The sequence below is a fragment of the Schistocerca gregaria genome, chromosome 2, assembly GCF_023897955.1.
Source record: "Schistocerca gregaria isolate iqSchGreg1 chromosome 2, iqSchGreg1.2, whole genome shotgun sequence".
NCBI classification, from domain to species: Eukaryota; Metazoa; Arthropoda; class Insecta; order Orthoptera; family Acrididae; genus Schistocerca; species Schistocerca gregaria.
This window is the reverse complement of record NC_064921.1, coordinates 928,451,379-928,464,912: the sequence shown is the minus strand read 5'-3', so window position 1 is coordinate 928,464,912 and position 13,534 is coordinate 928,451,379. Positions and strand designations below refer to the sequence as shown.

General features: G+C 38.6%; 1 protein-coding gene across 2 annotated transcripts in view; it reads right to left on the bottom strand.

Moving 5' to 3' along the window:
• Nucleotides 1-13,534, bottom strand: part of LOC126335357 (cilium assembly protein DZIP1-like) — a 249,019-nt gene that overhangs the window by 36,700 nt on the left and 198,785 nt on the right. For both annotated transcript variants that reach the window (XM_049998546.1, XM_049998547.1), the window contains one exon: nucleotides 5,114-5,259. In XM_049998546.1, coding sequence (XP_049854503.1) covers nucleotides 5,114-5,259 — 146 coding nt within the window. The remainder of the gene's footprint in view (nucleotides 1-5,113; nucleotides 5,260-13,534) is intronic.

Here is a 13,534-nt window from a genome sequence, read left to right as displayed (position 1 = left end):
TCCTTGAATGGTATCATCCACCAAGCCAACTTCAAACTGCAAGAACACGCCAAACTTTATTTCAAAAAGCTATCTCACTTCCTCCTAAACTATCTGAACTGTAGTGTTCCCTTCCTGTCCCTCTGCAGTTCCCTAAACAGCCACACCATCAACCAACACTTCTCTCCTACAAACTGAGCTTGGCCAACCTCCTTAACATTCCACAGTCTTCACCACTACCTCCCAGACAAAGAATAATCCATAACCCCAAGAACCAGTCTCAACAATATAGTGTCCTTAACCTCTCATCTAAAGCACTCTCCCCTCCTGAATTATCTGTATTATCTAAGGGCTCCCTTTCAGCCCTAAACCTGCATTTGAATATGCTCCTTTGGTGAAGAAGCTACTTTCCTTCACATGTAATATCCCAATCCAAAAACCTTTCCAACAGCAAACCTGGCACTGCACCCTTCCTTGAACAGTTCAGACCACAATCCCAACTTGATCCACCACCACTACCTCAAAATCATCTGTTACATGCCTTCCAAGAATTCCTCACATCCAGCACTGCTTCACAACCCTTCCTCAGATCACTAAAACATGACCCTACCCTGTCCTCTGCAGAACTACAGTCTCTATGTTCCATAACAGCTTATAACTCAATCATGAATCTCCCAGCAGACAAAGGATCTACCACTGTATTACTTGGCCAAAAGGAGTATGTTAATGAAGGTCTAAGCCAGCTATCTGACACATCTACATACAGTGTCTGCCATCAACATCCCATATCTGTGATTCAGCCTGACCTGCAGTTCCTCCTTAAAACCTCAGGCCCCTCACAAGGACTAACACCTCAATCCACACAACTTCTCACCCCACCCAAACCAAGCACCAACATCTTTACATTCTTCCTTAGATCCACAAACCCAATCATCCTGGCCATCCTATAGCTGCTGGCTTCAAAGCACCCACTGAACATATATCTGCCTTGGTTGATCAACACCTGCAACCCATAGTATAAGTAGTCCCCTCCTACATCAAACATACCAATCATTTCCTAGATCGTCTGAAATCCTTGCCCATCACACTCCCACCACACACTTTGCTTGTTACCATTGACACCAAGCCACTCTACACCAACATCCCCTATGTACATGGGCTGCCTGCTGCTGAACATTTCCTCAGTGCCCACATGATTCAAGACCTACGACATCCTTTGTACTCACCTGTGAGAGGCAGACATACAAACAGATCAGGGGCACGACTGTAGGGATCAGGATGGCTCCTTCCTATGCCAATCTTTTCATGGGTCACTTGCAGGGGGCTTTCCTGGGATTCAGAAGTCTTAAGCCCCTCGTTTGTTTTACATACATTGATGACATCTTTAGCATATGGACTCAAGGTGAGGCTGACCTGCTAAAATGCCTGGAATCTCTGAATACCTTCTCCCCATTAAATTTCACATGGGACTATTCCAAATCCCATGCCACTTTCCTTGATGTTGATCTTGTTCTCACTGAAGGCCACCTACTCTCTTCCATCTACATTAAACCTACCAACAAACAACAGTACCTACATTTCGACAGTTGCCATCCTTTCCATGTCAAATGTTCCCTCCTGTACAGCCTTGGCATCCAAGGCAAACGTATTTGTGCGGATGCAGACTCTTTACAGCAGTACACCGCCATTCTCACCTCAGCCTTCACTGCATGTAATTACCCCACCAGCCTAGTTACAAAGCCGATTTCCAGGCCATCACACTGAATTCTGCTACTGCTGATTCCTCCAAAAAACAACTTCGAAGCACACCCATTGGTGACACAGTATTATCCTGGTCTGGAATGTGTTAATCAGCTACCTCAACATGGCCATGAATTCCTATAATATGCCCTGAAATGAGATCCATTGTGTCTGAAATTTTGCCCGCCATATCTAGAACAGTTTTTCGTCGCACTCTCAATCTCCGCAATATTCTTGTCAGAACCTATGCTCTATCTGCAATCAACTCCCTACCCTGTGCTCCTACCCCTGTGAGTGTCCCCACTGCAAGACTTGTCCTATGCACCTTCATACCACCACCTATAGCAGCCCTGTAACTGGCAAAACATATACTATCAAAGGGAGAACCATCTGTGAAACAACACGTCATATACCAGCTGCTATGTAAATACGTTCTGCCTTCTACATCGCAACGACTACCACCAAATTATCAATCAGGATGAATGGGCATAGGCATGGTGTGTATACTGGCAACTTGCAATATCCTATTGCAGAGCATGCTCTACAACATGACATTCATGACATCGGCACCTGCTTCACCACACACACCCTCTGTATTCTTCCCCAGACACGTTTCTCAGAACTCCGCAGGTGGTAACTAGCACTACAACGAGTCCTCGGTTCTTACCAACCACCTTGCCTAAATTTATGTTAATTTCTTTGGTCTCAGCATTTCTTCACTGTAATTACTCTTTGCTTCACTCTGTTTCAGTTTTCTACATCTTTCATTGTCATTCTCAATTTTTCACTTCCCCCTCCCACCTCTGTTATGTTCAATGCACTTAGCTTTTCACTATTATTAACTCATGATGATGTTTAAGCAGTAATTTCTGTATGCATATTGCCCTGTCTTCCACCTTCAAACTCTCAGCTTTGCAGTCCCCAACAATCAGTCTTTCCTTTTCATCCCATACGCTAAGTCTTCGCTGACCTGCAGTTCTGTATGACTTTCCCAAAATCTGCCCCTTTTCTTAGACCTCTCCACTCCTTTTCCTTCACCCATCTTCCCTGCCCTTCAGCCTTTCTGCCTGAAGAAGGAGCCACTGGCTCCAACAGCTTGCCAGTTACAAATGTCTTATGTGTGTGTTCTGCCACTGCTTAGTGAATAGATTTTTTATCTGTCCATGGTATTTGTTTGTATGAGTTGGCCATTTCCAACAGCGAATCACTGATACGATTGTCATAGGACACTACATTTTTTTCACTCTGCGAACTGGAAACTTTTACAGTTCTGAACATTAAAACAAGTTGCCAATCTCTGCATCAAGTTGAAATCGTAAGATCTGACTGAATATTTATGCAGCTTCTATCAGACAGTACTTCATTACAGATAACTGTGTCACCTATAAAAAGCCTGTTTTTAATATAATATTGTCTACAAGGTACTTAATATACAATATGAACAGGAAAGGTTCCAGCATATTACCCTGGGGCACATCCGATGTTACTTCTACATTTGACAATGACTCTCCATCCAAGATAACATGCTGTGTCCTCCCTACCAAGAAGGCCACAATCCAGTCACAAATTTCACTTCATACCCCCATATGATTGCACTTCTGACAGTAAGCATAGGTGGGAGTCAAATGCTTTTCGGAAATCAAGACATACTGCATCTACCTGGTTGCCTTGATCCAAAGCTTTCAGTATAGTATGTGAGAATACTGCAATTTGGGTTTCACGTGATTGATGTTTTCACAATCCCAAGCTGGTTGGCACTGAGGAGGTCATTCTGTTCAACGTACCTCATTATGTTTGAGTTCAGAATATGTTCTAAGAGTCTACAACAAATTGATATCAAGGATATTAGACGGTAGTTTTGAGGATCGCTTCTACTACCCTTCTTGTAGACAGGTGTGACCTGTGCCTTTTTCCAAGAACTGGGTATGGTTTTTTGTTTGTGGGATTTACAACAGTATGTAGTTAGAAGAGGGGCTAACTCAGCCGCAAATTTGGTATAGACTCTGATTGGGATTCCATTGGGGCCAGGGGCTTTGTTCAATTTTAATGATTTCAGCTGTTTCTCAACACCATTGACACTCCTCTCATTTCAGAGGAGAGATGTACAAGTGGTTTCTGTTATTGCAGCCTTCTTAAAGTTGGATGAGTTTGTCATGTGTAAGTGGGTATTACTGATGAGCTTCTGCCTGTTACTGAATAACAGGTTATTGAAAATCCCTGCAGTTCACAGAGAGATGCATCATTTCACACAAACCAAGCATTATGATTTACATTTCACAACATAGTAAAATTGCACATAACAAGGAAAATATTCCCAAAATGTAAGGCACAACAGGACAACTTAAATACAAAAATACTGAAGACTGCTAGCAGTAAGAGTTTTTGATGATAAGAAAGATGCTATACAATGCAAGCTTACAGGGCCAGTATTTGTGTCCATGGTGATTTTTATTTTTTGGGCATAAATCCATATTCCATAGCATGCTTCTGTCCCTAGTATTTCATCTCTTGATGCTGGAGACATCATCACAGACTGTAACAGCTCAAATAGCACTTTCAAACTTAAACAAGCTCAGCTTTATTTATTTTTACTTATTTTGTGTTCTGTAGATCCAGATAGTGAGGAAATCACAAGGATATGAAATGGTTCAAATTGTATATAGCTCAGAGGTAACTTACATAAATACAATAAAAGACATAATGTAAATAAAATATCACATTACAAACATACACTCAATTAATGGAAAGTTGTGCCACACTGAGGAAGAATAAGTAATATATACAGGAAGCAAAGTTAAGTATTACACTGAATAAATAAACACATGAATTCCAAAAACCATATTTTTAAAGGTTATGATAGTGCTCAAAATGAGTTTTTGTAAAACAATTGTGAGTTTAGTAGTGGTATTATCTCAAAAATTAATGAACTGTATAAAAAGATTTCTCTGTTAGGTATTCTTTCAGAATTTGTTTGAATTTTGGCAGTTGTTTATGAAGGCATTTGATATGTGGTGGGAGTGCATTAAACAGCTTACTGCTGGAGTAATAAACTCCTTTTTGAACCACAGACTTCTATTCAATGTGAAAACTGTTTTTCATTCTTGTATTGTAGAACATGATATTCGCTGTTGTCTTTGTACAGAGAAAAGTTATTACACACAAAAGTCCGCAAGAAAAACTTTTATGAGACAAACTAAAGACCGAAGTACCAAAAATTAACAAAAGTGAAAGCTAACAAATATTTATAATTGTAACAAACCACTCTCACTTATATTTCATGCTTTCATTTCAAATGGAAAACAGTAATATAATTGGTATGGTATGACCTCTCTTTGTTTCATTGTTACAGTAGTCAGTCTACATTTAAAAACACATTTACAACTGTCATACTTACATAAGTCTTGGAAGGCTACATGCTTTTTAGGGAGATTACTGCTGCTGGAAGAATGTTTCAAAGCACTGTTGGGTTTATTGGTATCTGCTATCTCACACTGATTATCAGTATCATTTGTTCTGCTTGGCAGGTGTGAGTTTTCGCTCCTGCAAATAATATTCATCATATTCAGTTGCTTATGAAGAATTAATCAAATGGACTGAAATAATGAGCCTCTGATGGAATACTTTTTAAAAATATAACAATTTGAGAAATACAAATGTTGCTTTCTCTTTTACCATGTAATTATATAATGGTATTAACATTAATTAAATTCATACTTGTAGTCACAAACACTTCATGATTTAAAAACATAGAATTACATACCAAAAAGAATTGGTGCCAAGGCAATAACAAAAACACAATGGAAATGGTATCAGAGAGTTAGTCCTATTTACGCCTCTCACAGGTACTGAGATACTTGAGGCCTTAGAATCATTTAATAACAGAAAACTTCTAAGTCAAGTAGCAAATCCATTGAAAAACATTTTCTATCAATTATCATGCTCTTTTGGAAATACAGGAAAATATTTTTTTTATTAAATTTGCAAATTAGTGACTAGAAAAATATTTCTACAGTAAATAAAATGAGTCAAGCTTTTTGCTGTACTTAACCAAAGAAAATAATGGCAGGAAGCCTGAAAGCCATATAATCATAACTTTTCTTCAAAAATCCTATTTAGTTTACTGCCATTTTTGTTCTTCCCTTTGTTTCTTTTGCAGTTCATTGTCATACTCCTCAACTGTTCTAAATACAAACACTCGTCTATCAGTTCAATAACCATAACATCAATTTGTACTATTTTATTTTCAGTATGTTGGTTATAAATTACTTTAGTCTCATTGTAGCTGATTTTTTTTTAACTTCTTTCAGATCTACTCTATTACATTATTCTATTTGTACTTGATGTTTATTGGCACTAGAGGCAAACAGTACAATGTCGCCTGCAAAACAAATGTTGTTCAGGTATGTTCCATTAACATTTTTTTTTTTTAACTTTCCCAATTCAAGGATTTATCACTATTCTGAAGAAGTCTAGGGTGGTGTGCAGGAAAGAAGGCAGCTGAGCATTGGTTCTGTACACACACGCGCGCGCGCACACACACACACACACACACACACACACACACACACACACACACACACACACACACACAGAGAGAGAGAGAGAGAGAGAGAGAGAGAGAGAGAGAGAGAGAGAGAGAGAGAGAGAGAGAGGGGCTGTCTGTGTGCTGACATTTCAGCCTAGGCAGACGGCTGAATGGGATGCACATGCTTAGCAATACTATTATGCATTAGATTTTAGAGACTCCAATTAAAATGCTGTGCACATAGTAGGCAATATACTACTGCTTTGGTAGACAGTGCAATTGTCTGGTACCATGACAGAAATATCATAGGACACAACAAGAAAAATAGACTTAAAAATGACTTTTGGACATGAAAATAAGAAATTGATGGACAACCAAAGATGACAACAATGAGATCAAATGTTATTCCATCTTGTAGAAAAATATACATGGCTACTTATCATAAAGATGAGACACTGAGTTGCAGACAGGCACAATTAAAAGAAACTCACATAAAAAGCTTTCGACCAGTGTCTTCATCAGCAAAAGAGAAACACACACTATTCATACACACAAGCAAGCACACCTCATGCACACATGACCACCAACTCAGCAGCTCACACTAGAATTCTTTTTTAGTATTATTAGCTGGAGATATTCTTTTGTGTATAATAAATAAATCAACAGCAAAAAAAGCACACATAATGAAAATTCATAACAGTAGTTATGTCCACAACTGTAATTGTCACCCACAGCAACAAACACAACAGAAGATGTGACCAAGCTCATACTCTGATATGCTACTGCTATGGTAGCTCTTCCGTAGACCTCTACTTGTCAATCACTTTTTTTAAATCTGATTAGGGTAAGCGTGTGTGTAGTAACACTGATATATGCCAGGGGCCAAAATAAAAATAATAAACTATGTGCTGCTAAAAGAGGTTTATTTATCTACATAAACACAATCATTGTTCCAAAGATGGAGCCTTGGCTAGTAATAATTTGCAGTCCAACCACGGATTTAACAGCCACAGTTTAATAAATTCACTTCATCATCTTCATAGTTTGATTAAGATGAACATGTCTCATAAAGATTTATGATGAAAGGCTCCATAACAGAATTCTTGCTAATTTCTCATAATTCATCTTCGAGTTGCATGTCTTTATCAGTCTGCCCAAGCAGAGAATTTTCTACTTTTGAGAGCTTCATTTCTAAGATTCTCAACATCGCCAATTTTAAATATACTGTTTTCCTCTGCAATGTATGATAGTATCAGTGCCTATTTAAGCTCTGCAGGACTGTACTGACTTGGTCTCCATGTTGTTTTGCATTCTTGTCTGGTTCACAACAAATGTTTGCAGACTTGTGGGCACTGACAAACAGCAGCACCAATCGCCACTGCTCTATAACTGATGATGATATTTGTTTTCCCAGTATTTGCAGTATGGACTTCGTTGGTTTTCACTGAATGGATTATGGCATTGTCCATCAGAGAGACACAAACACACAAAATCAGAATTATCAGAGTGTCATGCCCTCAGTTCATTTAAATCATTTTGATCTTATGTCAGTCTGGTTTACACGTGTTCATCACTGTAACAAATGTGAGATTTTCCATGTTTCGGATATTTTGTGTTGTTCTTTGCAGTCACCTGATCACTCCTATTCACAAATACGTCATTGTAAAATGACTGAAGTCCACATCCTTTAATATTCATATTACCCATAATGTTTCGTTAACAGCTGCAGCTTCATTCACACAGAAAACAACATTTTCTGCAATATGGTATCAAACTTTATAATACACATTAAATATTGTGAGAAGGATGATTTTTTTATGACAGTATCACTCCCCTCATCATGATATAAAAGATGGGCACCCACCAATTTTAATGCAAACATTGACTTAGCTCAGTATCCAGTGCACAGTCCTCACACACTTCAGTTGCTCTCACCCGGGAATTTACAATACATGGGAATACATTTTCTGTTTGCGACTACTAAAGAAATCCATACATAGCCCTGTATTATAAAAATGGATGTATGTATGTGTGTTCCATATCTTCTTCTAAATCATTGGACCTATTTCAATCAAACTTGGTACGTGTATCCCTTACTGTCAGGCAACAAGTGCTGTGGGGGTAAGAACCACCTACCTATCATAGTTCAGGAGAGAGAAAAATCATAAACAATGAGATGCCTGAAAAACATGCATGGCATTTAAATTTATTACTTCCGAGCTACTAACCCTATTTGCAATAAATTTCACAGACAGTATACACGTATGCTGCTAAATGCATCTACAAAATTATATCATTGTGTGACATGTATAGCACATAGATTAGGAGATATGATGCCATAAACATTGAGATATTTGAAAAACTGCTGCATTATGCATGACATTTAAATTTATTACTTCTTTGCTACTAATTTTATTAGCAACATACTTTGCAGACAGTATCCACATATGCTGCAGAATGTAACTCCAGAATTATATCATTGTATGACATACAGATTGGGAGATATGATGTCATAAACACTGAGATGCATGAAAAACTGATGCATCACGTATGACATTTAAATTTATTACTTCCTTGTTACTAACTTTATTCACAACTTATTTCACAAACAGTATCCACATACACCGCTGAATGTACCTACAAAATATATCATTATGTGACCCATGGTTCAAGAGTTATGACACCATAAACACTGAGATGCATGAAAACATGCTGTATCATGCATGAATTTTTAATACATTTATTCTTTACTACTAAATACTTCTACACTGGAGTCAACTTAAGGAAATTCATGATACCTGGCAGTGCTTTTGACAGCTTTCAACTGCAAAGCACAAATGGCTGTAGGCCAAAACAATAGCTGTCTATAGAGCTACGAAGAAGTGTTGCCATAGAAATGTTTACAAAACTGCATTGCAGACATGTGAAGCAGCTGCACCCAACATACAGAAACTGTCCTGGATCAACGCAAACCAAGTCTACTGAAGGGGTACATATATGGTTTCATTTCTATTAGAAAATTGATAAAATGAATATGCGATCAATGCAGGATTTGCCAGCTAGTTATACATACAAAATACTATAACTCTAGCCTGCTAGTGTAACAATAGGTTTATTTATTTTCTGTCACTCTAACAAACATTACCAGAATGATATAGCTGTTAACAAAGGTGGACTCAAGTGATTATCGCCAGTGGCCATTCAAAGCAAACTCAGTTACATCTGAGACAAACAGGAATGGAGGAACAACAATACTGCCTGCAGCATTACATGGTTTACAGTTTCTTGTTACTGTGGATCCTCGCATCACCTGTCCTCTAAAAGAAGCAGTAGCATATAAACTCAGTTACTTTTCTATAGGTACAGAAAGTACAGATAATTTGCAGACAAAAATTTCTCTCTCTCTCTCTCTCTTTTCGCTCGGGTAATGGGTTAGACAATAGTTAATGTAAAAAGTTTTTGTTTATACATGATGTGTCTAAAAAGTTTGGTGAATGGTGCCATAACTGAATGGCAACTTGGAGCATGTGTGCATGCATGTGCAGGGGTCTTCAGAGACTTGAGGAGAATCGATACACAGCATACACTGCAAGTGATTGGCTCTGTAAACAGATTGCAATCAGTTGACTGTAGTCAGTGTGAAAGGCAGTGTCACGGGACAATAGAGCAATGTGTAAACATCAAGTTCTGTTACAAATTGGGGAAGACTGCAACAGAGGCACATGGAATACATGGAATATTGGTGCAGGTGTACAGGAGGGCAGCTGGCGCAGAAAATGTGTTTACAAATGGTTTAAGCAATTCCATGAAGGGAAGGAAACGACTGAGGATGAGCCACGTTCCAGTCAGCCATCGACAAGCAGAACCTTAAAAAAGATCGAGAAAGTGTGACAAATGCTGGCACAAGATTGGCATCGGACTCTCAGATTGATTGCGGAGGAATTGGGCATTAGCAAGGACATGATGAACACCATCAGCCACGATGATTTGAGTAAGCGGAAGATCTGCTCTTGATTTGTGCCACACAAGCTCACAGATGAGAAGAAAGCAAAATGGATGGAAACTGCCGGTGATTTCATTTCTATGTGTGACCAGGATCCATTGCTTCTGAACACCATCATCATGGGAGATGAGATCTGGTGCTACCAGTTTGATCCAGAATAAAAACGGCAACTGATGTCATGGTGATCACCATCTTCCTCATGACCAAAAAAACCTGTCTGCAAAAATCCAACGTGAAAACACTGTTGATTGCCTTCTTTGACAACAATAGCAGCATCCTCAAGGAATTTGTTCCTGTAGGTCAGACCATTAATGCTGTGTTTTACCAGTCCATTTTGAACTGATTGCTACATATCCAGCATGTTTGGTCCGAGTTGCACAGGACTGTAAAATAGATGCTGCTCCATAACAACACACCTGCACACTGCGCGATCCATGTGCGCCAATTCCTGGCGCAGAAGATGGTAACTGTTCTTGAACACCCTCCGTACTCTCCTGATCTCGCTCCTGCCGACTTCTGTTTCCCCACTTGAAGGTGGCCATGAAAGGTAAACATTGTGCGGACGTGAATGGCATCAAAGGTCGTGTGGCTGCTGTTCTGTGATCGATTTCACAGGAGTCCTTTGTTGATAGATTTCAGAAGCTGTACGAGTGTCGGCAAAAGTGTGTTGTAGTGGGTAGCGACTATTTTGAAGGGCAATAAAGAACATTTGCTTGTATGAGGGTGGTTTGAAAAGTTCTCGGAACTGAATAGCAAAAAAGTACTTACAACACTGAAACTTTTTTTATTTTTCAATGTAGTCTCCTTGTAAGTTAATGCACTTGGTCCAACGATGTTCCACTGCCTTGATCCCATCTCGAAAATGAGTTTCCTCCTGGCCTTCAAAAATAGTTGTCAACTCCGGATATCAATTCCTCTTTTGAAGTGAATCTTCATCCACCAAGAAAAATTTTCAGTTTTGGGATGAGATGGAAGCCTGATGAAGTCATATCAGTTGAATAAGGTGGGTGTGGCAACAATTCATACCTTAGTTCGTGTAATTTTGCCATGGTAACAGGACATGTGTGCACTGGTTCACATCAAGAGCCATGGCAACCATTTTGCAGATAATTTTTTCCATTTCTAATTCTTCAGTTAAAATGTGATATACCCTTTCAGATGACATTTGGCAAGCACTTTCATGCACTTTCAATCGACAATCCTCCATAACCATTTTGTGCACTTTTGCAATGATTTCTGGAGTAGAGACACACCTTGGTCAACCACTGTACGGATCATCATCTAATCTCCCCCAACCAAATTTAAATTGATTTTTCCACTTGGCAACCGTTGAATATTAAGGAGCAGAGTCCCCCTGTGTATTCTGGGAATCAGCATAAATGTCCTTTGCTTTCATACCTTTCTTTACGAAGCACTTAATCACTGATTGAATATTGATTTTTTCCATTTTCACAAATCACTATGCTGGAACAACAACAGAGCCAGGTCTCCACCACAGCTCTCTTCCAAGAGCACTAACATGGCACATGTTTACACACAACAGTCCAAAGAATATCACGTGAACAACTCATTGCGCTAGTGCTGACCTCTCTTGGAGATTCCGAGAACTTTTCAAACCACCCTCCTATCTTTTGTTTTGTGTGTTGTCTGATAGAGTTCACCGGACTTTTGAGACACATCACATATGAATGAGCATCAGGCACTCCCAGTGGCCAAATAGCAAGCTGTGCACAAATGTCAGAACAAGAAGCTATGGGTGAGACTTCCTGGTTTGGGTTGAAAATATGTAACAGATCTGTACAAGCGAAAGTATGTCCATTTGCTAGAAGACCCACACCAGTGAATGCCAGAAAAAGTAGTGTTTCCCCAAGTCATGGCCTTCTTTTGCTTCTTGTACATGTTTCACTTAGATAAAGCACCTTGAAATCTTTGTAATGTGATCATTTTAGATAAGAATTAATTTTATGATCTTACCACTTCTTTTTCATGACCTGCAGAAAAGTAGTGATAGCTCTGTAAATACTGGTTTGTGTTAAAAATGGTACAAACTTTTCAACTGCTTACAGTATTATCTATACACCATTTGATTATCCATATACATAGAAAAGTTAATATATACAGGGAGTTCCCAAGAAACACTGACACACTTTAGGGATCCTTACACCAAAAAAAGAAAGAAATGTCTAGTAAACAAGGGCACTAAAGTGCATACCTTACGAGATATGAGCACTTGCTCATCTTCAATACTATGAAACACATCTCTTCTACTGCAAACTATTTGCTTTTCACAGATATCCCCCAGGCTGTGGCTAAGCAATGTCTCCACAATATCCTTTCTTTCAGGAGTGCTAGTTCTGCATGGTTCGCACGAAAGCTTCTGTAAAGTTTGGAAGGTAGGAGACGAGATACTGGCAGAAGTAAAGCTATGATGACGGGGCGTGAGTCGTGCTTGGGTAGCTCAGATGGTAGAGCACTTGCCTGCGAAAGGCAAAGGTCCTGAGTGTGAGTCTAGGTCCAGCGCACAGTTTTAATCTGCCAGGAAGTTTCATATAAGTTTAAGTTTTGTTTTCTTCACTTTTTTTTTTTACGTTTCTCTACTCAATTTTTCATTGTACTTTCTCACAGTCTACTGAAGACATTTACAAGCAATTTTATTTAATTCAACACATTTTATCATAATACTGTTATGATTTCCTTTAAATTTTCACCCTCTCTTTAACCCTCGAGCAGGTGCATTGTTTTTCACAACACCAGCAAGAGCACGGCACACATTGCACACATGTAAGGAATTGCTGTATTTATATTACTGAGATAAATGTGAATGAGTAAAATTACAGCTTAATTGTATTTTAATTAAATTACAATAAAATAAACTAAAATTATTTGAGCTAAATCACTGTTTAATTAAAAATTGCAAAATAAACCTTTGATTGTATGACTCTGTTGCTGCACCCATCACCCAAACATAATAACATACTCAAAACATTAAACACTACAGTTGCATCAGATCCCTTATTTGATTCCTAATTATCTCATAGATAATTCCCTCACTGTGAGATTGTGCTGCTAGCTAAGAACCTGGGTTATTTTCTTGTGTTGATCATAAATTTTTTCCTCACTTTATTTGCTGTTTATTTTGTATTACTGTTGATCACTTGGACATCTGAGAACACTTTACTGTGGTAACTGAAGCAGTCAAGAAGGAATAGGTATGGGCTCACAACTGTAAAGCAACTATGAAACTGTACATAACAATATTATTAAAAAAAAAAAAAAAAAAATGCTGT